We start from the raw sequence: 25,048 nt of genomic DNA, 5'->3' as shown, positions 1-25,048 counted from the left end.
TAAAATAATATTAAAGTTTAAAATAACTTTTTCTATGAAAATAAAGTTTTCTATTTGTATATTGTCAAATGTAATTTATTCCTGTGATGCAAAGCTTAATGAAATCATTCTAATATGCTAATTTGCTGTTTAAGAAACATTTCTAACTATAGTCAATGTTGAAAACTTTTTCAGGATTCTTTGATGAATAAAACATTTAAAAGAACAGCATTTATTTAAAATAAGAACCTTTTGTAACAATGTCTCAAATGTCACTTTTAACCAGTTTATTGCACCCTTGCTGAAAAAAGACCGTCAAGTACTTAGTTGTACAACTATAGTATACAATTTACAGTATATATGCTTTTCATTTTAGAGGGAATCTCAAGCCAAACACATTTGAAGCTTCTGGTTATGTTTATCTGTTTGTAATGTATAGACACAGTTACTGAGATACTGTGATGAAATCCTGACTGAAATGTTGTAGCAGTAGTGTTTCACTCATATCCTTTAGTCTCAAACAAGATAGATTAGAATAAAAAAGTGTTTTTCAGTGCAATTTACCCACTCATACTCCTTCAACATGTCAGGTAAAATTTTATTTGCTCTTCCTAATATTTTCTTATCTTTATTATCTTTTACATGGTGTACACTAGGTGTCGCCCGTGAGTCTCCTATGCAGTGGACCTGAGTGTCATTGTGTTGAGAGGATCTTCTGCTGCAGAGTTTGTATAACTTTTGAATATGTGACTTGCAAAGCTTTGTTTTGTTCTTTTGAAAATAAAAAAATAATTTAGAGTCTCACAAGTTTCTTTAAGACCGTTCACAACTTAAGTCAGTTGCATAAAAATATAGATTTGTCTAAATTGATACCAAACAGTCTTAAGGCACAGTCTTCACATAGTGGCTACATTTATGCAACTGGCCCCAGGTGTGTATTTGTGTCACAAAATCGCTTTAGTTGCTTGATGCTCAGTGTTTTTTTAGTATTTAATTTATATATTATTATAGTAGTTTTTATAATATTTTTAATTAGCTTTTAATTGTATATTTTCTGGTTTAATTTTAATGTAATTTTTAGTAATTTTATGCACTTTTGTCATTTTATTACCATTTATTTTTATATTTTTTATTTATTTGTATTTTATTTTAATTTGAGTAATTCTACTACTTCAACTTTATTTTAGTTAGATGTAAAGGCAGCATTTCTCATTTACGGTTTTCATATTATTTTACTTCAACTTTATTTCAATTAACAAAAAAAAAAAATAATTAATAGCAATAACATTGCTGAATGTCCCCTGATTTTTGACTCTTAAATCTATTGAACTGAGATATGTTCCAGTGTTTGTTACAGTGTTACAGAATTATTTGAAAACCATCATTTATACTCACTATATAAACATTATTTATATTGTGTTTCAGATGCATTTTATACAAATGGTGGTCCAAAAAGTATGTAGACACAAATCACTTTTAAAATATCTGATTGGCATATTAAATATAATCCAAGTTATCTTCATTCTTGTTCTACAGAATAAAGTCATGCCGTTTTAAAGAGACATGAGGGTGAGTAAATAATGACAGGATTTTGACAGAGCCGCTGTAGTTGGACAAGCATCAGATCAGTGTCTATCTTCCTGATGATTTTCAACATCAACACGTCTATTTAGATTTGTAAAAATGAAGTATACATTGAAATTGGTTGCTGACATGAATTATTGCCCTCTCTCTATATTTCTCTCACTGTCTATTAATCTCCTATTCACAAATAGAGGCCAAAAGAGGCTCAGCCAGCTGGATGAGATTATCTTTTTTTTTCTGATTAGAAATCAGTGTCAGCACACCCCGCTAGAAGACTCTAGTGTACCATCCTCTCGCTGAGCTCCGCCCCTCTCCGTCCTCCCGGCTGATATAAGGACGCCCACACCGACTCCAAACACTGTGAGAGGGAGAAAACCAGAGGTCACACTGATAAGAGAAAGGGGAAAAAAAGGCTGCCGGCATATCTGAGGCTCGACAGAGAGAAAAATCAGAGAGAGAGGAGACACCACCACGAGTACTGAAGAAATCTGCCTGGAGGACGCCACGTGTGTGTGCATATGTGTGTTGAGACAGGCATAGGTAGATTCCAGTAAGATTTGTGAGACTAACAGAGGACAAAAGCACATCATGGATCCCTCGAGTCCCTCCGAGGGCCCCGTGGAACCCAAAGAAAGGAGGAAAATCCAGTTCACCGTCCCGGCAACAGAACCGACTCAGCTGGACCCTCGGCAGGTTGAAATGGTATGACTTACACACACACACACACACATGCTGAGTGGTACCAATGACCCTTTTGGGTCCTGAGCTTCTTTATCCTGATGGTGAAACAGTTTAAAGAGTGACTTTGAAGTGTTAGTTTGTGTGATGGACTTTTGAAAATGTACTGAATCTCTTCAACCTGCTAAAGAATATGTCTGGGTCATATTTCAAGCCAAAATCAAGTTTACTTGAAGCTTATTTTTATTTATTTATTTTGCATCGGGATATTATTTTCATTACTTTCATGACTTCAATGAAATTAATATATTTTCATTTTTTTGCTCAGTTATTATGCTATTTTAATAAAAATTTAATAAAATGTAAAAAAAAGTGACCTTAAGACAATTCAGTTTGAAAAATAAATGATAAATGTAAATAAAAATAAAGTAACTGTTGAATAAGACATAATACATGAATAAGAATCTAATGAGAATAATGGAAATAACAAGTACCAAAATACACACATAACTTGTGTGAAAGTGAAAGTGACGTGACATTCAGCCAAGTATGGTGACCCATACTCAGAATTCGTGCTCTGCATTTAACCCATCCAAAGTGCACACACACAGAGCAGTGAACACACACACACTGTGAACAAAACACACCCGGAGCAGTGGGCAGCCATTTTATGCTGCGGCGCCCGGGGGAGCAGTTGGGGGTTCGATGCCTTGCTCAAGGGCACCTAAGTCATGGTATTGAAGGTGGAGAGAGAACTGTACAGGCACTCCCCCCACCCACAATTCCTGCCGGCCCGAGACTCGAACTCACAACCCTTCGATTGGGAGTCCGACTCTCTAACCATTAGGCCACGACTTCCCAAATGAAGCTTATTTTACAGAAGATTAAGATTGTTTTGCATGTGGACATTATTTTAAGGATAAGCACATTTCTCCCAGAATGTCCATAATTGTCATTAGATTCTCATTCCTGTGACATAGATTTTTTTTTAAATGTTACTTTTCATTCCATTTCTAATTTTTTTTATGTATGCTATGCTATTTATGCCATTATGCCAAAAAAAGAAAAAAAAGAAATTTTATTGAAAATGAATAAAAAATAAGTTTAATCTTACAGAAATGTGTATCACAATAATGAAAATTAAAAAAAAAAAGTTATTTATGCAATTTTAACAACTAAAAAAAATTAGAAATGGAATGAAAAGTAACATTTAAAAAAAATCTATGTCACAGGAATGAGAATCTAATGACAATTATGGACATTCTGGGAGAAATGTGCTTATCCTTAAAATAATGTCCACATGCAAAACAATCTTAATCTTCTGTAAAATAAGCTTCATTTTCTTTGTGTAAAATATCATTTCTAAATTTTTCTTTTAATTTTGGGGTCAAATATGACCCGGAGATGTTTGCCCTACACACTCACTGAGTACGCTCATAAAATGCAAAGTTTTAAGGCTATAAATCTGTCCTGGAAATGTTAAACTGTGTGTGACCTGGACTGGGGTGAGTTGATGTTTTGGACACCAGGACATGGTTTTATTGCCTCTACATGCACTGGGTAAACTACACTGTGTTCATGTGCATGTTTCTAAGTCCGCTATTGATTTTGGCCTTCAGTTGCATTGCACATACATTTTTGAGATAAAGAGGTGCAACGACGGCTGTGAATGTCTTTTTTTTTCTGGATCTCTGAGAGTGCAGATGCAAGACTGTGTGTGTGTGTGTGTGTGTGTGTGTGTGTGTGTGTGTGTGTGTGTGTGTGTGTGTGTGTGTGTCATCCTGGACCAGTTCCCCGTCCTGTCGGTGTTGTAATTTTAGTCTTAATAAAGTGGGTCGGGAGATGTTCTGTACTGCACTGCTGCAGTGATTGGCCAGACACGAGTGAAAAGAGGTGAGAGGAAGAGATCTGCTCTATAGCAGTTCACATAAACATTTGTAAAGACATTTATATGCTAAAGGTATTGTTCATACAAAAATGAAGATTCGGTCACTATTTACTCAACCATTTGACTTGATCTGTTCTGCAACACGAGAGATGTTTTGAAAAATGTCCTGAACACATCAATCTCATCAGTCTTATATTAGTATTGAGAGTTTTTTTTTTTTATTGTCTTGAATTAGCTTTTTGTTTTTATATTTTGTTTTTAATTTTATTTGTTGTTGTCGTTTTTAGTAATCCAACATCTCGGCGCGCAAGAGACGTGATCAGTAAGGGAAGTCAACTTTCACTATTGTAATGTTGTTAAATAGAGAAAAACATTTTATATTTAAGTAACTAATAGAATAATTCTTAACCTTGGACCTTATTCTTGAAACTCAAAATGACCAATAAAAAGATGTCAAGCACCAAAAGCAGCCCATATTACATCTATAAGCTGTCTTTAATTGAAAAAATATGCATTTTTATGCTTACTATATGTGTGTGTGAATTGTCCCGTATTTTCATTTTCTGAAGTTGGCAAACCTAATAACACCGCATACAGGTTTGACTGTAATTGTGTCAGAATTGCAAAAAATGTATACTTCAGTACAAAAAACTGCTAAACTTTTTACCTTTTTCAAAAAAAAATTATTACAGTAATGATTTTATAATCTCTTAACATAAATCTAAATAAAAAACGCTATATTAAAAAAGATTTATACCTATGTGGAAATGGCATATGGGCCATTGAGTAATGCTCTAGAGCCATCTGGTGGCTGTAGTTGAAATTTCATGTTCTTCTAATTTTAAAAGTGTTTGTTTTCAAGTAGATGGAAAAATGTTATCCCCATGAATTAAAATTAGAAACGTGGGTCTTTTATAAAGTGTATTTTACATAAACGTTATAAAAAACAATAATTTAACAATATTTTATGTTTATATAAATGTAAAAAATACCATAAATCCTCCCAAGACTGCACAAATGTAGATTAAAAACATTGATAAACTGAGTAAAGTAATAATAAAAAAATAAAACATTATTATCACATTTTGTTGTCTGGGGTCTCTGGAGAATGCTTTTCATTTCAGTTATTTTAGTACAAGTTTAGCTGAAATAAAGTTTATGTGTTTTATTTTATATACATTGTAGTTTATTTGTTAACATTTCAAGTTATTTAATTTAATTTTAGTTTTTTTAGTTCATCAAGTTAAACTAGTACAAAAGTTTTTATGTATTTTAAGTGAACCTTTTTTATGCTTTCAATTTTAGTTTCAGGCTTATTTGTAGTTATCTATAATAACCCTGGCTCCACTTCAAACCAAAATGTCAAAAATCACAATTAAAGCATTACAAAAGTAGTAAAAATGACTATTGTATTATTGCTATATTCTTGTGTTCTATATGCTATATTCTAGTATTATTCAGCAAAACAGAAATAAAAAAAGGTCATTAAAATCTCTTTTTCTTTTCTTCTTTTTTGGCGTCAGATCCTTTGAGTCTTCTTAGTTGGCTGATTCACAAAATTGGTCTGAATGATTTGTGTATAAATTTGCCTGTTCCTATGAGTTTGAAAGAAAATGAGAAAATGGTAACAGAATTTACGTTTTTGCATGAACCATTCATTCATGAACCATCATTCATTCATTTATTAATCAAATATAGTGTTCCTTGTGGCAGATATGTGTTGTGAAGACATGATTGTGTCTTTTATGCGTCTTCTTGTGATGGAAGCATGTGTTGTGCTTGTTAGTGGCCAGTTTAATGGATGGTTGCATGGGGTATAGTGCTGGCAGAGTAGAGGGTGTGACATGAACAAAACCTGATCATCATCCTCTCCAGCAGAATTTAAAAATGATCCAAAGTGCATCTTGAGCCTCAAGGAAAGGAAGAACATCTGATCATTTTGTCTTAAATTGAAATCTAAGGCTGTTTTAACATCATTTAATGATGTGTACATCAGCTTCTCCTTCTTTAATCGTATTTTGTAGCGCATGGAAACAATCCAGCAGCGTCTGTGGAACAGCTTGAGCTGAGCGAGGGTTTTTTTTTTCTGGCTCTCTGGTTACTAACTGAATCTTCCAGCCATGTTTCAAAATTATGCATGCAGCTAAGTAGTTAATCAGATATATATCATCAAGAGAACATTAAATTAATAAAAATTGACAGATTTCTATTTCAAATAAATGCTGTTTTCAATTCAGTCTATTCTTTCCATTATTTCTCAAAGAATGTATCACCGTTTCAACAACAAGAAAAAAAAAAGTAGCAGCACAACTGTTTTCAAAATGTATACTAATAAGAAATGTTTCTTAAGCAGCAAATCAGCATATTAGAATGATTTCTGAAGGATCATGTGACACTGAAGACTGGAGTAATGATGCTGAAAACCCAGCTTTGATCACAGGAATAAATTACATTTTAAGCGATATTGTAATAGAAAAGATTTTTTAAATTGTAATATTTCAAAATATTACAGTTTTTAGTGTATTTGTGATCTTTAAAACAAGTAATATACATTTAATAAAAAGTCAATTCAAGACACTCTCTGGTAAGTTTTCTGAAAAGTAATTTTACCTTGTTTTAAAGATTTGAATAAGATTTTTTTTTTTTTTAATTGCTGTGTAGATGAAACCTGATTGTCGTGTGTCGCTATGTGGACACCACAAAGGACTTGGACAGGGTTGCGTGCCACTTCTAAACTTCATATATTAACAGAAATCAGGGTTGCTACTCCATCGTCCTAGTTTATATAATTGCCTTCAAACTTTTAGCTGCTTTTGTAACAAGGACCTCTAAAGAACAGAGATCAATGAAGACACTGAGATGTGAACTAGTGACCCGCTTCATTTTTTTAATAAACACCCATAATTACATTCTTATTTACATGAAGAACAACTGATGCTGATCCAAACTATGGCCTCTATTTATATACAGCAGCACAGTTTAACTTTAGACATCCCAAAGAGGATAAAACACCCAGAGGAGCTTCATCAGACAACATAATAACATAATAATGATTCAATAAACAACCTCCACAAAAAAAAATAAAAAAAAAAAAAAAAAAAAAAAATTAACACCTAGTTTAGAATAACATTGGTGGAAAAATGGATATTGTGCCCTAGTTTACTACTACTAATTCAATGATGCCATGAGGACCACTACTGTTTTTTGTTTTGTTTTGAAAGCGGTCACATGAGGACGTTTTCATTGTGACAACATGCCCCACTATTGGATTACACCTTTTTAATTAACTGATTTTTCTAGAAAAGATTCTCATTTCTCATGTGATTAATCTCTCCGAAGGTAAATGTCACTATATTATTCAGTGATAAAGACTCTCTAAAATCAGTGATAAAGCGATGTAGTGTACAGTAGACACTTGCATCAAGGGATACATCTGTGATGGATTTAGTGTATGATATACTAGTGCAGGGGTCTCCAAACTCGGTCCTGGAGGGCCGGTGTCCAGCCCTGATTAAACACACCTGAACCAGCTAATTAAGGTCTTACTAGGCATACTAGAAACTTCCAGCCTTAGAAACTCTGCAGGACACCGGCCCACCAGGACTGAGCTGTCAGACATTCATTTGATAGTAGTAGAGAGTATTTATAGTATCCTAATCTAATTACGTGAACCTAAGGGACACTTAGGGGTTTATTGATCACTGCCTCTTTACCTATGAGCTGAAAATGTGCAGGGTCGTCACACAAGCCAGTAGACTAAACCGCTCCTGAGCTTAGAACAGAAAGAGGATTTAGAGGAAAGTTCTGGGTTCAGTACAACTGAAGCTCTATTGTCAGAATCTGTGACATGTTGTCATTTATTTCATTTTTAGACAGTTGGAAGCACTGATGCGTTTCTTTTATTTGTTGGTGTAGTGTGGAGATTGCAGCACGTGATGGTATTAGTTTGTTGGTTTGGATTGATGAGCTATCAGCAGTGAACTTTCAGCTCTTGACCTCAGGTCACTTGAGGGGGGTTGTCCCTATGAAAAGTGGAATGCAAGTCGCTTTGGATAAAAGCATCTGCAAACTGAGTAAATGTCTCAGAGAAAACAGCTCGTTCCCACAAAGCAGAATTCTAGATTGTATGTAGATATAGTACATAGGATAGAGTTAGGGTTAGATTAGATATTTTATTTAATTTTATTTTTATTTTATTTTGTAATAGACCAGATGTAGATTTTGTGTTTTGTTGCATAATAGACTGGATGCAAGTTTTATTTTATAATAAACGAAATGTAGTTTTTTTATTTTTTATATATATAATAGATTGGATGTATAGATTTTATTTTAATTTATAATAGAGTGTATGACAGATTTAATAAATGATATCTTAATTTAAAACTGAATGGATTGAGATTTTATTTCATTTTATAATAGACAGGATGTAGATTTTTTACATTAAAAATAATGTAAATTTGTTTTTATAACAGACTGGATGTAGATTTTTATTTTAAACAAGGTTTCTAATCATAAATTATAATATCAGCAGAACAATTTGAGTGAAATGTTTACAAATATATGGGAAGTTTCATTTTGCGTTAATAACAGCACCGCATGAACAAAACTTAATGATCACGTTCTCCAGCATGATTTGAGAATGATTCAAGGAGCATATTAGTGACTTAATGCAGAATGGTGCAGAATATTCCTCACTCATTTTATAATTTATTATTCTCTTCCTTCAGTAACCTTCAGTTACTTTCAGATTTTATATTTTAAATCTCAGACTTCCAATGTGGCTTGAAACTAAAAGCAAAAGGGCACATAATATATTACATAAGTAGACATGGTGCCTGCTTGTATTATAAAGAGGTGATGACAGAGTCAGAGTTTGAGATTATGTAATTTGAGCAGTGCGATACTCACTGCACTCACACAATGGTCACACTCCAGAGCCACTGACTCGAAATCTTCTGGGACACGAGTGAAAAACATTGCGTAAAAAGTTGCTAGACTCTGGATTTCACAGTTAATCCACTATCTACACATACACAGACTCATTGACGTCACAAAGTAACCTTTGGTGCGGTGCATGTTTGTGGGTAAACAGAAAAGAACAAGGACTATGATTTTATACCCAAGTCTATCCACAGGGACAGACACCATCAGATTCACTGCTGAAGTGCGTATGCTGCTACCGTGGTACTTTGCTATATATACTGTATACCATGGTACTAAGTCATTACTGTATTCATTTACAATGGTATATGGTACTCCAAGGTAAAGAATACTATTGTACTATCATGGTAAATGGTTCAATCCACCACATAATAGCAATGGTAGATCATGCATGTCTAAAAAAGTAAATATATAGAATATATATAAAATATAGAGTAATCTTTGTCTATATATATATATATATATATATATATATATATATATATATATATATATATATATATATATATATATATATATATATATATATATATATTACAGTACAGACCAAAAGTTTGGAAACATTACTATTTTTAATGTTTTTGAAAGAAGTCTCTTCTGCTCATCAAGCCTGCATTTATTTGATCAAAAATACAGAAAAAAAAATGTAATATTGTGAAATATTATTACAACTTAAAATAATTGTTTTAAAATTTATCATTTATTTCTGTGATGCAAAGCTGAATTTTTAGGATGATTATCACATGATCCTTTAGAAATCATTCTAATATGATGATTCATTATCAAAGTTGGAAACAGTTCTGCTGCTTAATATTTTTTCAGAACATGTGATACTTTTTAGGATACTTTGATGAATAAAAAGTAAAAAAAAAAAAAAAAGAAGCTATATTTTTAAAATATAAATATTTTGTAATAACAATATACACTACTGGTCAGTAATTTGGGGTCAGTAATTTCTTTTTTTCTTTTTTTTTAAAATAAAATCAATACTTTTATTCAGCAAGGATGTGGTAAATTGATAAAAAGTGATAGTAAAGAATATATATTATTTAGAATATTATATTATTAGAAATTCTTTTTTTTTTTTTGAATAAATGCAGTTCTTTTTAACCTTTTATTCATCAAATATAATAGACAGCAGAACTGTTTCCAACACTCATAATAAATCAGAATATTAGAATGATTTCTAAATGATCATGTGATAGACTGGATGTTACATGTGACACTGAAGGCTGGAGTAATGATGCTGAAAATTCAGCTTTGCATCACAGGAATAAATTATTTTTTTAAAGTATATTCAAATAGAAACTATTATTTTAAGTTGTAATAATATTTCACAATATTACTGTTTTTTTCTGTATTTTTGATCAAATAAATGCAGGCTTGATGAGCAGAAGAGACTTCTTTCAAAACATTAAAAATAGTAATGTTTCCAAACTTTTGGTCTGTACTGTGTATATATATATATCATTTGTTTAATATAGTATATTTATAAATATATAAAATATATTAGAATATATATTATTATATATTATTTTAAATGTCACTCAATTAATTTATATTATTCAAATAAATGTTGCTCCGTTTACTGTAATTATAATGTAGCTAGGTTGCTCTCTCTAAACCATGAGCGTTTCCAGTCTGCGATGCGAAAAATGTTGTAACTGTTTGTGTAAAACTTAAAACACAAATATTTAAAAGAACCTGAGGGGAAAGAGGCACTCATAATATCATATTGGCAAATCCATCTGGGACGCAGGACTTTCTGTTTGCGTAGAAAATGCTGTTAACCTGTCACCATCACAACTGTTTTGTTAACTAATTGAGTGTGTCTGTGCCTTGTGTAAAGAGGGTTACCAAAAACAGGAAGGATTTTGAGTGCTTTTATGTGTACAAAGATGGGGCCGGTATTGTCTTTTTATCAGTATATAGAGTTGTGTGCATAATATGAGGCATAACTTGAGTCAGAGCATGGGAACTTTATAGTTTTTCAAGATTAAAATAGCCAAATGACCACCAGAGAAACCATTTGGATGGGATGTTTATATTTTCTGATGTAAATGTGAGTGGTCTCATGCTGCCATGATGCGAGGGTGTTGTGGATGGTTGTCAAGGCATTGCTATGCAGTTGCTAAGATGTTCCGAATGGTTTTTAGTAGCCTATGTTGCTGAATGATTGGTAGGGTGTTCTAAGTGGGTTTAATGTGTTATGTGGTTGCTAGGGTGCTCATGTTAGACTGCATGCTGGCTGCAAGACATAACATGCTCATATGCATTAACAGAAGATGAGGCTAAAAGTGTGTTGTATAAAACCCTCTCTTAACCCCCTGGTGGCTGTTCGACCCCAGAAAGTAGAACACATTTCATTTTAAATGATTTTTTTTTTCAAACAACAAATGTAATATTGCTCACTTTTTAGTTAAGCAGTTTTGGAGGGATTTGAGGTGTATTTTTTATGAATCTTGTTTTTGTATATTTTATATAAAATGGGAATATTATATGTAAAATTCAAGCAGATATGTATTATGTATTTATTTATTTTTAATTCATGGAGATACAGTCAAACCAAAAATGATTCAGACACCAGATAAACTTTTTGATATTTAGTTTACTAGTGGGTGCAGGACACTATAGTTCATTTTATGTAAGTGAGGATAGCAAAATAAAGTAAACTATGACATATTATACCCAAAAATTCTTCATACAGTGGACTACCAGTAAAATTGAAAAAAAATTGGGACCAAAAATTATTCAGACACTTTGACCTGACAATATTTTCCTTACATTTTCAAGATGAATTTGTTCTGACACAGTTTAACTCTGAGTTCTTGTCATATTTTATTACCATTTTCTTAACTATAGCGAATCAACTGTGAAATGTGTGAAATGTTGAAGGTGTCTGAATAAATTTTGGTTTGTCTGTAATTCAAGGAAAATGTGCCATGATTAAGTGGAAGATTTGTGCCACCTGCAGGAAAACAAACACTTTTAAAATGAAAAATGACAATTCTTTTAACATGATTTGCTTTGGGATTGATATATAGACATTTATAAAATCACTCTTTAAAATTCACTTTTTGTCAAAGTTCAGCACTGTTTTATACTGAAGTATGATGTTTCTAGAGTTTTCAAAAAGTCATCGGATCTGCATGAATCACACAAATGACCTTTGAATTAAAAACATGGTTTGCAGGCTGTTAACCATCTCTTCAGTGTCTCTCAAATGTAAAACAAACACCCATTCACAAACATACTGCGATGTTTTTAATCTTTTGAGCGATAGAGATACTCGGAAATGAACTAATAATAATCACTTTGCCCTTTCAGCCAGTGACGTTAAATGTTGATTGACTTCATGGCGTAAAATGAAAATAATTATAGGTTAAGCTTACCAATATCTTTTTATTTCACTTGAACACTGCTGTCGTCATTTTGATGCACTGTTTTTTTTTTTCTCTCTCTCTTTTTTTGTTCTGCGCCCCAGAAAGTTTCCCTCCTCTATTCATTACTGTCACTTAACTTAATCTCATAAAGTTTCCCTCCTCTATTCAGTTTGGTCATGTGACTGTGTCTGACTGTAATGTCGAAGGGTGGGTGATTGATATGTACTCCCTTGATAATAAAATACACATTTGAACTCATTTAAAATGCTAAACAAAAGTTAAATAAAAATATTTCCTTTCATTATTTTTTTAACAAATGCAACATCCCTTGCATATATTGCATACCCCATGTATGTGCCCCTGGGTTTTGCATGTTCCTGTGTGGTTGCTAGGGTGTTCTAGTTGGTTTTTAGCATGTTGCTATGTGGTTGTTAGGGCACTGAACTTATTCTGCTAGTAGTAGTAGTTGTATTTTTCTAAGGACACATTAAACTGCTGATCATTATAGAGAACAAAACCACGAATATGTAGTTTACTTGCTTTGCCTCACACAAAACCAGTGATAATTTCCTCCTCCAAAGTGCTGGTTTTATCAAGGTCATATTTTATCAAAAAACTACCCTCTATCCAAACAAACACATACTCTAATAATTTTTGAAAACACACGCCCTCATTATAATATTTAATAAGAATCAGATGGTCATCAAAAAAGAGACAGACTGCGTTTTCTGAGACTGCAGGAATTATTGAACAGTACAGGAACACACGCATGCCAGTTTTGCTTTGAGAGCATAATACTGACACAGCCAATTAGGTGAAATGCTAATGTACATTCAAGAGTGGAAAAGGCTGATGATGGAAGGGTTTGCGAATTGCACAACCCATTTTCCAGTGTGAGGTGGGAGACAATGTTTTATGTCAGTTGGCAATTATGTAAACGTAATTTAGACTGCATAGAGTTCTGAGAAGAAATTGTCTGGATTTCTGTATGATTGGCTCCAAAAATGTGCTCTGAACCCCATCAAAGTTAGTTGTAGCAAACAACATAAAAGACATTTGACAGTGTTTCTGATTCACCCCTACAGTGCCACACCGTCACTGAACAAATGTTAATTTTGTGAATCTTCACATTGTGGAGGAGGATTTGCCACGGAACACTTTGTTTTCTCCAGAGCACTGTGAACTCTGCTCCAGTGCTGCTGAAGAACATCTGTGTGGCCTTGTGGGACATTTAAAAGGGCGGCAATTATTTCTTTTCCGTTATTTGGAGAGCTTGATGGAAACACTAAGAAGTTCACTCTTTTTCAGTGTTTTTAATTATGTTGATTCATTAACATGCATAAAGCACAAAATGGCCAGATTCTGCTGAAGAAACTTTTTATTTACTTGTTCTCTGTAATAAATAATCTTGAAAACAAAGGATATCGGTATGTGGAGAAGTTGTGGCCTAATGGTTAGAGAGTTTTACTCATAACCCTAAGGTTGTGGGTTCGAGTCTCGGACCAGTAATACCACGACTGAGGTGCCCTTGAGCAAGCCAAAATGGTTCTTCTGTGGTGTCATTGCACAAACATCCTTTTGGGATCTTTGTTTAAGAGTGTTAATGTCAAGAAATTGTTTTGATCTGTATATTCTTGATGGAGCGTAACATGCTGAAAATAACCAATTAATATATTTTATTATTTAGTGGGAAAGTTTGCACTTATCTCAAGGTATGTTTTCATGACACCTATGGTCCAAAATCGTAAAAGTTTTTCCTTTGCGTTTTTTAAAAGTCTCGTGTACAGACACGTATCTGCAAAAATGACTAAAAATGCTGTATTATGCATGCTTTGTAAAGAAACACTTCACACCTGTGCACATTCACACATAAGCCTATAGACTGAACATGTAATATGCATGCACGACATCACTTTTTTTTTTTTTTTTTACAAATTCACATTTTTGTATTTTACACAGAGATGATAACGGAATCATTTTCAAAAAAAAAAATTCACTTTTTCAAATGTTTGCGTTTTTAGGCCCCCAAAATGCAATTGTTTTGTAAATGAATGGCAAAAGTGCATAAAATGTTTTCAGTTTTCAGTTGAAATCTTATGTAAATGCCCCCTAAGAGTTTAGCTCTAACCTTGATCAGACTTAAGGTCTTTGAGTCCAAAATTTTCTCACAAAAAAAAATCAAAAAGTAAAAAATTAATAAGTCTTCAAAAATCTAAAAATCACACAAAACCACTGCCACTACCTTCCTACATAAAAAAAAAATTCAGATCGGGTTAAAAAAGCTTGCTCAGGTTTTTCGCATCCATAGCATGCATTTTAATAGGAAAGGATGACGAATGCAAAAACGGAAAAATGCACGTGAAAATTTCGGACTCAGTGTGCAATGGCCTTTACCCTGTAACTTTCTAGAAAAAGCTTGCTCAGGTGTGATTGATTGGGCTTGGAGCTAAACTCTGTAGGAATATGGACCTTGAGGGCTAGAGTCGGGAGCCGCTGTGTTAAAGAAAGCCTTGTGTAATTCTTAAAGGCTTCTGTGCTTTTTTGAAGGTTCCTCTGAAATCTAATCAGGTGTTTGTTTTTTGTGAAAGATTTTCTCTTTCGATCAGTGCTCTTCACTTGGGTTTAGTTTGGGATCAAACTTACTGACTCTGGTTATCTTTGACAGTTAAAATGACACAATTGGTGAACTTTCATTTATTTGTAGTTTTTAAAATGAAAACCATATCAAAGTATAATTGAAATTGAGAGAGACTTTATTGTCCTTGAAGGAAAATTTGTCCTGGACCTCATTGTGACGGTCACATAAATTATCATTATATTCTCTTTTGGTAAACTTTAAGTTAAGAATTGAGTGTTTTCAGTCAAGATTTTGCCATGATGTTGGTATGCTTACCTGGCAGAATTGACTAGGAGGTTAGCTGAGGAAGAGCTGTTTTCTTGAGATCATTAGTCAGCCGGTTCTCTGTGTACTCTAGAGTCACTTTTTCCATTTGTATCCTTGCGCATTTGGTATCTGGCAGATTCGTATGAATGTTCTCTGTTCCAGGACTGTTGAGTAGAGAAAAACGAAAGGGTTTGAGTAGAGGGAGGCAGCAGATATAGTTCTCAAATTCACATTTTTTTTGGCCAAGATGTCACACGTGCAATGACATATATTCAGATATTCAAAATGTCCTCATTAAAGTCAACATCTAGAACAAGGTTTCCCAAATGGGGATATTGCAGGGGGTTTGTGATAGACTGTGATAAAAATTATTTACAAATAAATACAAATTTATAAAATAAATGAATACAGAATGCTTAATTTAAATGTAATAAGTAAAGAATACAAATTACAAGCCTATATCACAAATCGCCATGAATAAATGTGTCCTGGCTCCTTACTCATGTGAAATGTGATGATTTTCTTTAATTTTTTTATTTTCCGGTACCAATTCTCTCCATGAATAAAAGTGTCCTGGCTCCTTACTCATGCGAAATGTGATGATTTTCTTTAATTTTCTATTTTCCGGTAACAATTCTCTACTGCTTGTCTTTCAGATTCGACGACGAAGACCCACACCCGCCACTTTGTTCAAAGTAGCAGACCAAACATCTCCTGAGGATGACAACTCCACCCATCAGGTACCACAGTGCCACCTCAGTTCTGGAGGTTAAATGGCATTCATAATACACTTGCATGGAAAATGCAACACATTAAATGAACAATGCTGAATTTACATTGTATATATTTATGGCAATAACTTCCCTCATTGAAATCTCTTACAATAAACATACTGTGGGCCAAGTGACTATACAGTGCTGATATTATAGATTATATACATATACTGTTGTATCTCTATGGTACATGATAAATAATACCATAGTAAAAGCATTCATTAATATAAGAGACAAAAGCATTTTTCATAATGATTTCAAAATTTGTTTTTGCTGTTTTTTATTCATTTACAATATTTACCAGAAAAATTTTAAGGTTCCTATCAGGGTTATTATTAAATAAAACAAAAAAAAAAAAAAAAAAAAAAAAAAAACATTTGAATTACTTGAAATAAATTAAACATTAAATCAAATAAATAAATCAATAAATAAAATTAAAAATAGATATATTTATTTAGGCTATATGCCAAGCCAACATTCTCATTTTCATTTAGTTTGAATTACTAAAATGACTAAAACGAAATATCCCAAAACTTAAATAAAAACTATATAGACATTAAAAAGCTAACGAAAATGAAAACCATTGTATTCATTATAATTTAATTACAACTAATTTAAATTAATTGTATAAGTTTTAGGCCTTAGGGTTATATTTCTCGTATTTACATTTAACATATATGCCATCTTCAGTGGGTTGTAGGAGAAAACGGTGTCCTCAAGCCAAAACGAATCAACCCGAATATCTACCAGCCACCATCATTAAAAGGTAAAGGCCTGTATTTTTAGCTGTGATATGTGATCTGTGCCTGTTGTATTGTGTATATATTGTTTCTGAAGACTTTCCTGCACTGTGCCGGCCCTGGGTTTAAAAACTGTCCCAAGCTGCAAGTCTGTTTTTCCTATTTTACCATGCGTGTGTGAGTAAGATTAGAGATGGTGACAGCTGTGATGGGTGTGAGTCTGTGCTGCTCTGGATCATCCTGGATTACAGCAGATAGCATACAGCTGCAAACACACACCGTTTTAGAGGACAGAAACATTCGCCATCAGACTAGTGCACTAGAAAGATTGTGATCCACGCAGGACAATCTAGATTCCTAGATTATGTCATCATAATGATGCTGTTGTTTTCGTCTTTTGCTTCATTTAGATCTATTTTCATTGACGAACCAAAAATGAAATAACTGGCTGTATTTTGTCTTAATTGTAAGTTACACAATATTCACTTATTGTTTATAGAAAAATCCATTTGAAATCAAATTTATATTGAGTTTGACAGCACTACTGCTTTTCTAATATTGATTAATTGTCTCAATTGATCCATGTATTTCTCTTAGCATGTTCTGTGAGAAACTGAGGAAGCTTGTTTCTGCCACACTTGTTTTTCCTATATTAACTCGCAATTCTGAGAGAGAAAAAAATCTCAGTTGTGAGATATAAACTCGCAATTTCGTGAAGAAAATCAGAATTGTGAGATTTAAAAAAAATAGCAGTTACATTTTAATGTACGATTACATTTTTATTTCATCTCATGGCAAAAAAAAAAAAAAAAAAAAAAAAAACAGAATTGTAATTGTAAAACTCAGAATTCTGAGGAAAAAAGGTCAGAATTGTGGGATATAAACTCGGAATTGATGGAAAACGACTGAATGGTGAGACACAAACTCAGAATCGTGAGGAAAAAAGTCTGAATTGAGAGAGTCAAAATTACCTTTATTTATTTCTTGTTTTATTCTCTGTCAAAAACAAAAAAATCGGACAATGATGACATGAATTTGTTTTATTAGTAATGTGTGAAATTTTTGTGGATCATCAAAAAGATTATTTTCTGGTTGGCACGGTGCAGAAGTCCTGTTAGAAAAGTAAACAAACCCATCCCTCTTTACCTGTGTGTGTTTGAGTATGTTCCTGTGTTTTCTCCTTGTGGTTTGGTGATCCCTGATTTGTGAATCCCCTGTGTGTGTGTGTGTGTGTGTGTGTGTGTGTGTGTGTGTGTGTGTGTGTGTGTGTGTGTTTATAGCCGTGCAGCAGATGGCTGAAGCTCAAATGCAGAAATTAGGTGTGTATCCTCATGTAGAGGAGGAAGGGGAGGAGCTTATTCAGAGAGTGGGGGAGGAGCTTTCCTCATCCTGCACACCTGGTAATCTTAATATCACATCACAGAGGAGCCCTCTACATATGCATGTCATCATCATCATCAAGAAATATAGGCCATTCTCACAGAAAAGTGACATCAGTGATTCATTTTTTACTTTATAATATTTTAAACTATTAATATCTAATTACTTATTTTATATTTTATACAATGTTTATTATTTATTTCTGTCAGTATATTTAGTTTATAATTTAATTTGAAAAGGTTACTGCTGAACATTCACATCAGCCTTACAAAAACAAGAGAAGACACTTTCTATTATGTCAGATTAATATTACTATATACTTTTTCTACTACTATAACTATTATTTTTTTAAAGGGGTAAATGTAAAGAAAAGTCTTTTGCATTATGCATATATAATGAATGCATTTCTATTGAATTATGCATTAAACGGCGATAAAACTACAGTACCAAATATTGTGAACTGTTCAGTATTCTGTTAATTATATTAATAGTAAGTGATAACGCAGATAACAGTTTCCTGAGACTGACCCATAGACAAATATATTGTAGGCACACATTTAGACACTATTTAGCACCGTTTTCATGCAGTTGGAGGTTATTGTGTTTTTAAGACTTGTTTTAAGTGTGGAAAAACTGAAGAGTTACTTTTTTTTTTTAACATTTCACAAATCTGATCTTGGGTCCAGAGTAGAGTCTTTCATTGTGCATCTCCATTTTTTCCCCACTAAATTTTAGTGTAAATTTACACTTTTTGTAAAAAGTTCTGTCTTGGTCTTATATTTAAGTGCTGATCACGTATATTTGGTCTATGTGTCTTTAAAACATCATTGTTTTCTTATGTTGTGCTGCTCTCTCATACCAGTGCTAATGTTCCAGGTCAACAAACATCATTATATTTGCATGTAGCATTAAACCCAAAACACTAGCCAATCAAAGATAAGATTATCTGTTGATTCCATTTTTTATTTTTTTTTAATAAACACTAATTTTAAAGATTCACAGGAGCAAAGGGTCACGGCAGAACACCAGCCTGGCATGAGAAAGGCAGGAGCCACGGCACCGACTGATGAAGAAGAGGAGGAGGAGGAAGTAGAAGAAGCGGACGATATGGCAGAGGATGAGTGCAGAAATGTGGACTGAAAGAGCGAAACTTTAGAGATTTTTTTCATAATGCAGAACCTTGTTTGGAAATGGTCAATAATTCCATCATTTGATAAAAACAGCTGTCTGTTTGTATTCAGAGACTCTGAAAGACTGGAATTTTGAAGTGGTCAAACAAATAATTCACCCCGACATTGCCATGAAATAGAAATAAATATAAGGTAAAATCCATCAGCATTCATATAATACCATCCCTGCGTTTCATACATTCAAACAAACAGGTAAAGTACAAATGTTTAGTTCTATGAGCAGCACTGTATGAATGTGTTGAGAGATGTGTCAGTGTTCATGTTATGTTTTATGCGTGTTTGAGTCACAGTTTGTTTTGTGATCGGTGCATTTCTGTGGGCCTACACTGCCATCTGGAGTACAGAGAATTATTATACTGAATTCCATGAACTAATTTGCCAAGAACAATAATCCCAGAGCACATGGAAAGTATTTCACAGCATGATTGTTTAGCGTTATTTGTTAAACCACTGCCGACATCCTGGCAGTTGGACTGTGCTTCAAACTATAGTTAATTTAGCAGAAAAAAAAAGTTTGTAATTACATTTGCATATTTATAAATATATTTATAAAAATGTAACATTTAATATTTGCATATTTATAAATATAATTATATTTATTAAAACATAAAATGTTATATATTTGAAAATATAATTCTCATTTCTAAAATTATGTAAAATAATTTCTAAATTCACCACCATTGGTATAAGTGGTGAATTCATAACAAATCACTCACTTATTTTTCTGTTTTGGGAGACTTTGACCTCATGGAACAAACTAACTGTGGCTGACTGTGAATAACACGTTCCTACAATGTTGTCTTTGTGATTCATTTGTGGTTTGTCAGTGACATTGTGATCAAAGCTGCTGTAAACATCATATTTGCATACAGAATTTGCATCTCTTGATATGACTGTATTTGGTTACAGATAACTAAAAAAAATCCAAATTCAGTGCCTCGGGGTGAACTTTCAGTGCTCATGTATATCAGAAACATATGTAAATCGTTTCAGTCAATTACTGTAGTAAACAACTTGTATTATTATCAGCTGGATAACTTATTATCTACCTTAGTTTTTAAGTTTCTTCCTTAGCAAAATCTTTTAAGGGAAAAATGTTGAACTATTTTTAAAAAGGATTAATAATGAATTAAAACAACAGCCACGTGTTGCTTTTTTAAAGAAATTGTACTGCTTTATATTGAATATAATCATATTTGTATGCATATCCTCTGAAGCTCATGCAGGTACATGTTGTTGATTTTGATTAACGTGTTATAGAAAATGTACCAAATTAGTTAATATATCCATAGGAACTATGGAAATGTTTTAGGTTAAAGTCTCTGTATCAATAAATATATTTGCTCTGAATTAAAGTGTTAAAGAATCTCTTCATTATCATATTTTAGGGATCATAATAACGGGCTAACTCTAATTTATTTCATAGTCTTGCTGCCATTTGGACTAAACTGGACATGTTTGACTTTGGTAAGAAGTGCTATGACTTTACATTTGGAGAGAAAGTATGATTTTTATACTCTGAACAATAAAAATGTTCATCAACAAGACATATGTTCAGTTTAATACCACCAAGACGAGCATGTATGGGCAGTTTTGGCAAAAACATCCAGTTTCTGTTGTAAACAGATGGCGGCACAGTGGTTCTCTATCCCATATCTTGAACGTCTCTGCCTTTGATGCTTTCAAAATCTGGGCTAAAACTGATTCGGCCTGTATCCCCATAAGAGGTGGTCCATATTTTAGTGAAAAATCGAATTTCTCAGATCCTTCGCTGACAGCTTCTGCTTTGACTTTCATACCATTTGGAGGATCCAGGATCAGGAAACTCCCCAAGTCTAATGTTTGCATCAGATCCCTGTGTTTGGCATTGTGGCTAACAGATAGGTGGGGCGGCACACACCAGACGTGATGCTATGACCTACTTCACACAATACAGTGATTATAGTGTTTTATGGTGAGTTATGATGGAGGAAATGAAACCCAGGATGCATGCCCTGACGCTGTAGTATCACTACCGGGAAATCCTAAAACTAGATCAGACCACTGACATATTTAAGAAAAACAGGTATGTTTATGGTGTTGTGGTGGGAAATGAGGCCTTCCGTTTACTAGAAATCATGCTTAACTGAGAGACTAAAATGTCATCTACTTTTTGTACTTGAATTTCCCATTTTATATATAGGCTACTATTTATTAAAAATGTTCATTTCATCCTTTACAGACGTCAACCACAATACCTGTGTTGTTATAACTAAAAATATACTGGTAATGTGATAGTAGTCATTCACACTGGTTTGAGAACTTATCTTAATTTATTCAGATTTCTCATTATATATATATATACATACTGCATGCATTTCGATTCATTTAGGCCTTCATTTTCACACTTCAGTCGCGAGCGCTTCAGAGCGTCGATCAGCTGGCGGATGTGACGTTCTCACATCAGGTTGTTATCGCGGAAGTGTGGCAGGCTGCTATGCGCTGATTCTGGTGAGTTTCGGCTTCGCTTTAACGCTCTCGACTGATTTTGATTAACAGAGGGGTTGGTACTTTCAAATGAGTTTATAAACAACTTGTCTCAACTTTCAACTAACCGCCGGTTTGGTCTAAAGGTCAGTAAATGTTCAAGTTTAGAGCTACAAGCTTGTTTATGCTTTAAATTAACGTGCCAACTAGACAAATAAGTGCGAAGGTTTTAATGCATATTAATTAGTTCTGTTCTGAATATCAAGAATGTGTTTATGAAGGGTTATTTATTAGAAACTGATGCGATTTTTACTGTGGTGAAATATGTATTTAAAGCTTATTTGTCACATGTAGATGAACTGCAATTATGTTGACAGTGAAGAATAATTATATGATGCTTTTGCTTCCTCAGTATTTATTATCTGGTCTATTTATGTCACATGATTTTATTCATTTTTGCAATTATTCTTTAGACAAACAGGGAAGAGAGTGATATCAAACCTGTCTAATCACCTGACCTGCTGCCATAATGACAATTTGTTCATAAGTATATTATATGCATTAAATGCTCTTAAATGATTTTTGAAGCTGCCTTTTCAGTTCATAAACACAAATTATATGGAAAATGATGGCATTTAGTGATCATGTATAATTGTCACACCATTCTATTTTTTCCCCAAGGTTATAACAAATTATTCTTATTCATTCAACAAAACCTAGTTAATGCAAACATGGTGACACTGACTATTTAAATCAAGTGTTCAGTGCATAACAAAAAACGAAATTTTTTAACTCACAAGGCGGAAAAATATGTTTATGATAACCCTACACAGAAATGCAAAATATTTAGTGCGTATACAGTTTAATATGCAATCAGATAAACTTCATAGGGCAAGCCTTTGTTAAGTCATGACTTAAGACCGTCGAAGGCTTCTTGATTAGATCTTGTTCTCCAGCCTGTTGCTTTGATCACTGTGCTTTCAGTTTGTGTAGAATTGAGGTGTCTTGTTGCATAAGAGCCATATAAAGCATGCATGTTTATTAGACTGTTTGATCATATTTTCTTCTGTGGTTCAGGGGATGTGCTCCAGCTGCATGTAGTTATGCCGAGCGGTGTGGACTACAGCGAGTTGGAAGGAAGTCTTCCAGCCATTGCTTCTTTGAATGCCTCGTATTCCCAGGCGTCTCTCTCCCCGTACTACCCCCCGCTGCCCCCGGGAGAGAGGAAAGCCTTCTCAGACGTACGCCGAACATTCTGCCTCTTCGTCACGTTTGACCTCCTCTTCATCACTCTGCTCTGGATCATTGAATTAAATGTAAGTTTTTATTTTTGTTTCCAAACTGTCTTATTGCCCAGTGCTAATAATTTGTGTCTGTCATTTAGTTTGTACTTCTTTGTTTAACTTCGCCCATAGTAGTGTGGGATGAATGTTACAGTTGACTGAACTTGCCTGTTTCACTTCCTCTGATAAAAATAGAGCTATGCAATATTTCCATATTAAATATATAATTTAATCTTTTTTTATTTTTCAAATAATAAACAATAAAAAACAAAATGTGAATATTAAGATGAAGAGTTATTTTCATATATGTTATGTATTTACTATTCTAAATATGTATGGCTTATATATATATATATATATATATATATATATGCATGCAAATTAGTGCTGGGATGATTGTATTGAAAGCCGAACTGAAGTTGCCGCATAATAAAACCAGATGCCGCAGAATGAAGAATAGATGTAGTAGGATATGATGCAGTCCCATGTTGACTGAATCATCCACGGACCTGTTTGCTCGGTAAGCAAACTGCAGGGGGTCCAGTAAGGGTCCAGTGATGTCCTTCAGATAAGCCAACACCAGTCTCTCTAACGACTTCATGACCACAGCACAGATGTTAGGGCAACAGGTCTGTAGTCATTAAGTCCTGTGATTTTGGGTTTCTTTGGAATGGGGATTATGGTGGAGTGTTTGAAGCAGGAAAGTACTACGATCAGCTCCAGTGATCTGTTGAAGATCTGTGAAAAGATGATCGGCACAGGTTTTCAAACAGCCTGGTGAAACACCATCTGGGCCTGGTGCTTTTCTTCTCTTCTGTTTCCTGAAGACCTGATGCACATCATCTTCACTGATCTGAAGTGCACAAGGGGGGAAGAGGAGGTGTTGCTGGAGGTGTTGATTAGGGTTGGGCCGATAGATTGCTGATGGCTGACAGACATCACAATGTTGAGCCGGCATCATGATTCCCCCACAACCCGCCCACAAACAAACCATCCTAATTAATCACACTATATCGCCCAGTGCAATGCATGCTTTATAATCAAGTTGTTCCTGATCACAATACAGATTACATTCAAAACAGTTCAATGAACACAATTTAAACAGTTGAGATTTTATTGTGCAAAAAAAACAGCAAACAAATTATAGGCTAGATGTTTTACACAAGCTAAATAAAGCATACAAAAACAGCAACAAAATTCTAAATAATTTGAATAATTAATATATTAATAAAATTAAAATAGCCTAATAATAATTCAGTTTAATGTTTTAATCATCTGACGTCCGCATCGCTCCTTTGGCATGGGTATACTTCACTTTCCGCGATCCATCCCCTCTTGCTCACAACCACGTCTGCACAGCTTTTAAAGTATACTCAACCGTGGATGAGCACAGACAACACATGATCAGAATCACCTATTTGACTCGCTCTGTCTCAACATTCACCTCGCGCCTGCGCTGTTGTACGTAGAGCACCGCGGACACTTCTGATGACGAAAATCCCACTGAAATTCTGATTACGTAACCCAGATATAGTATAGATATTGTTATAGTAATTTAATATGTATCTTTAGCATGTGACATATAAAACAGTACATTTATGTGCATTTAAGGACGGATGCTTGATTTGCCTTTCTCTGTCTCTCTCTCAGATCAGTAAGAGTATATGGACCAGTCTTGAGAATGAGGTTGTTAACTACAACTTTAAGTCATCTTTCTTTGATATCTTTGTAAGTATCTTAAAGCAAATGTCTTGTTACTTATTGAGCCATAATAAAATATGGTATATTTTTGTAACTGAGTTCCCTCTGCTGTTGGTTTGATATGATCTCTCCAAGTCTTTTATGCTGTTTAGTCCAGTCTAAAAGAAACACACAAACT

The 25,048-nt window shown here is 33.7% G+C and overlaps 2 protein-coding genes and 1 long non-coding RNA gene across 6 annotated transcripts in view; 2 read left to right on the top strand and 1 right to left on the bottom strand.

Annotated features, from left to right (window-relative positions):
* Positions 1–1,900: 1,900 nt before the first annotated feature.
* Positions 1,901–20,770, top strand: LOC122148773 (protein phosphatase 1 regulatory subunit 1B-like). 2 transcript variants are annotated; one of them, XM_042776249.1, is made up of 5 exons: positions 1,902–2,265; positions 15,994–16,077; positions 16,801–16,876; positions 18,131–18,250; positions 19,225–20,770. In XM_042776249.1, exons 1-5 carry the CDS (start codon positions 2,152–2,154, stop codon positions 19,368–19,370), a joined length of 540 nt encoding a protein of 179 aa, XP_042632183.1. In that variant the 5' UTR covers positions 1,902–2,151; the 3' UTR covers positions 19,371–20,770. The 2 variants fall into 2 exon arrangements, with proteins under 2 accessions (XP_042632184.1, XP_042632183.1); XM_042776250.1 differs by lacking the exon at positions 18,131–18,250 and having other exon boundaries at positions 1,901–2,265.
* The window catches only part of LOC122148774, a 19,059-nt gene continuing 9,280 nt past the window's right edge, over positions 15,270–25,048 (bottom strand). The window contains exon 4 of the long non-coding RNA XR_006162610.1: positions 15,270–15,501. This is a non-coding gene — a long non-coding RNA (uncharacterized LOC122148774). The remainder of the gene's footprint in view (positions 15,502–25,048) is intronic.
* Positions 21,775–25,048, top strand: part of LOC109064505 (stAR-related lipid transfer protein 3-like) — a 10,831-nt gene continuing 7,557 nt past the window's right edge. For 2 of the 3 annotated variants that reach the window (XM_042776247.1, XM_019081545.2), the window contains exons 1-3: positions 21,873–22,032; positions 22,964–23,202; positions 24,820–24,897. In XM_042776247.1, coding sequence (XP_042632181.1) covers positions 22,990–23,202; positions 24,820–24,897 — 291 coding nt within the window. In that variant the 5' untranslated portion in view covers positions 21,873–22,032; positions 22,964–22,989. Of the gene's footprint in view, positions 22,033–22,963; positions 23,203–24,819; positions 24,898–25,048 lie in introns of all 3 variants that reach the window. The other variant, XM_042776246.1, reaches the window with a different exon arrangement.

The sequence above is a fragment of the Cyprinus carpio genome, chromosome A19, assembly GCF_018340385.1.
Source record: "Cyprinus carpio isolate SPL01 chromosome A19, ASM1834038v1, whole genome shotgun sequence".
NCBI lineage: Eukaryota > Metazoa > Chordata > Actinopteri > Cypriniformes > Cyprinidae > Cyprinus > Cyprinus carpio.
This window is presented reverse-complemented; position numbering and strand designations above follow the sequence as displayed.

What these genes read in the sequence shown, in the direction of transcription:
- LOC122148773 (XM_042776249.1), top strand. Translation starts at nt 2,152, where the DNA reads ATGGATCCCTCGAGTCCCTCCGAGGGCCCCGTGGAACCCAAAGAAAGG. An exon ending in ACCCTCGGCAGGTTGAAATG is followed by an intron (nt 2,266 to 15,993) that starts GTATGACTTACA and finishes CTTGTCTTTCAG; the next exon opens with ATTCGACGACGAAGACCCAC. An exon ending in CCAGCCACCATCATTAAAAG is followed by an intron (nt 16,877 to 18,130) that starts GTAAAGGCCTGT and finishes GTGTGTTTATAG; the next exon opens with CCGTGCAGCAGATGGCTGAA.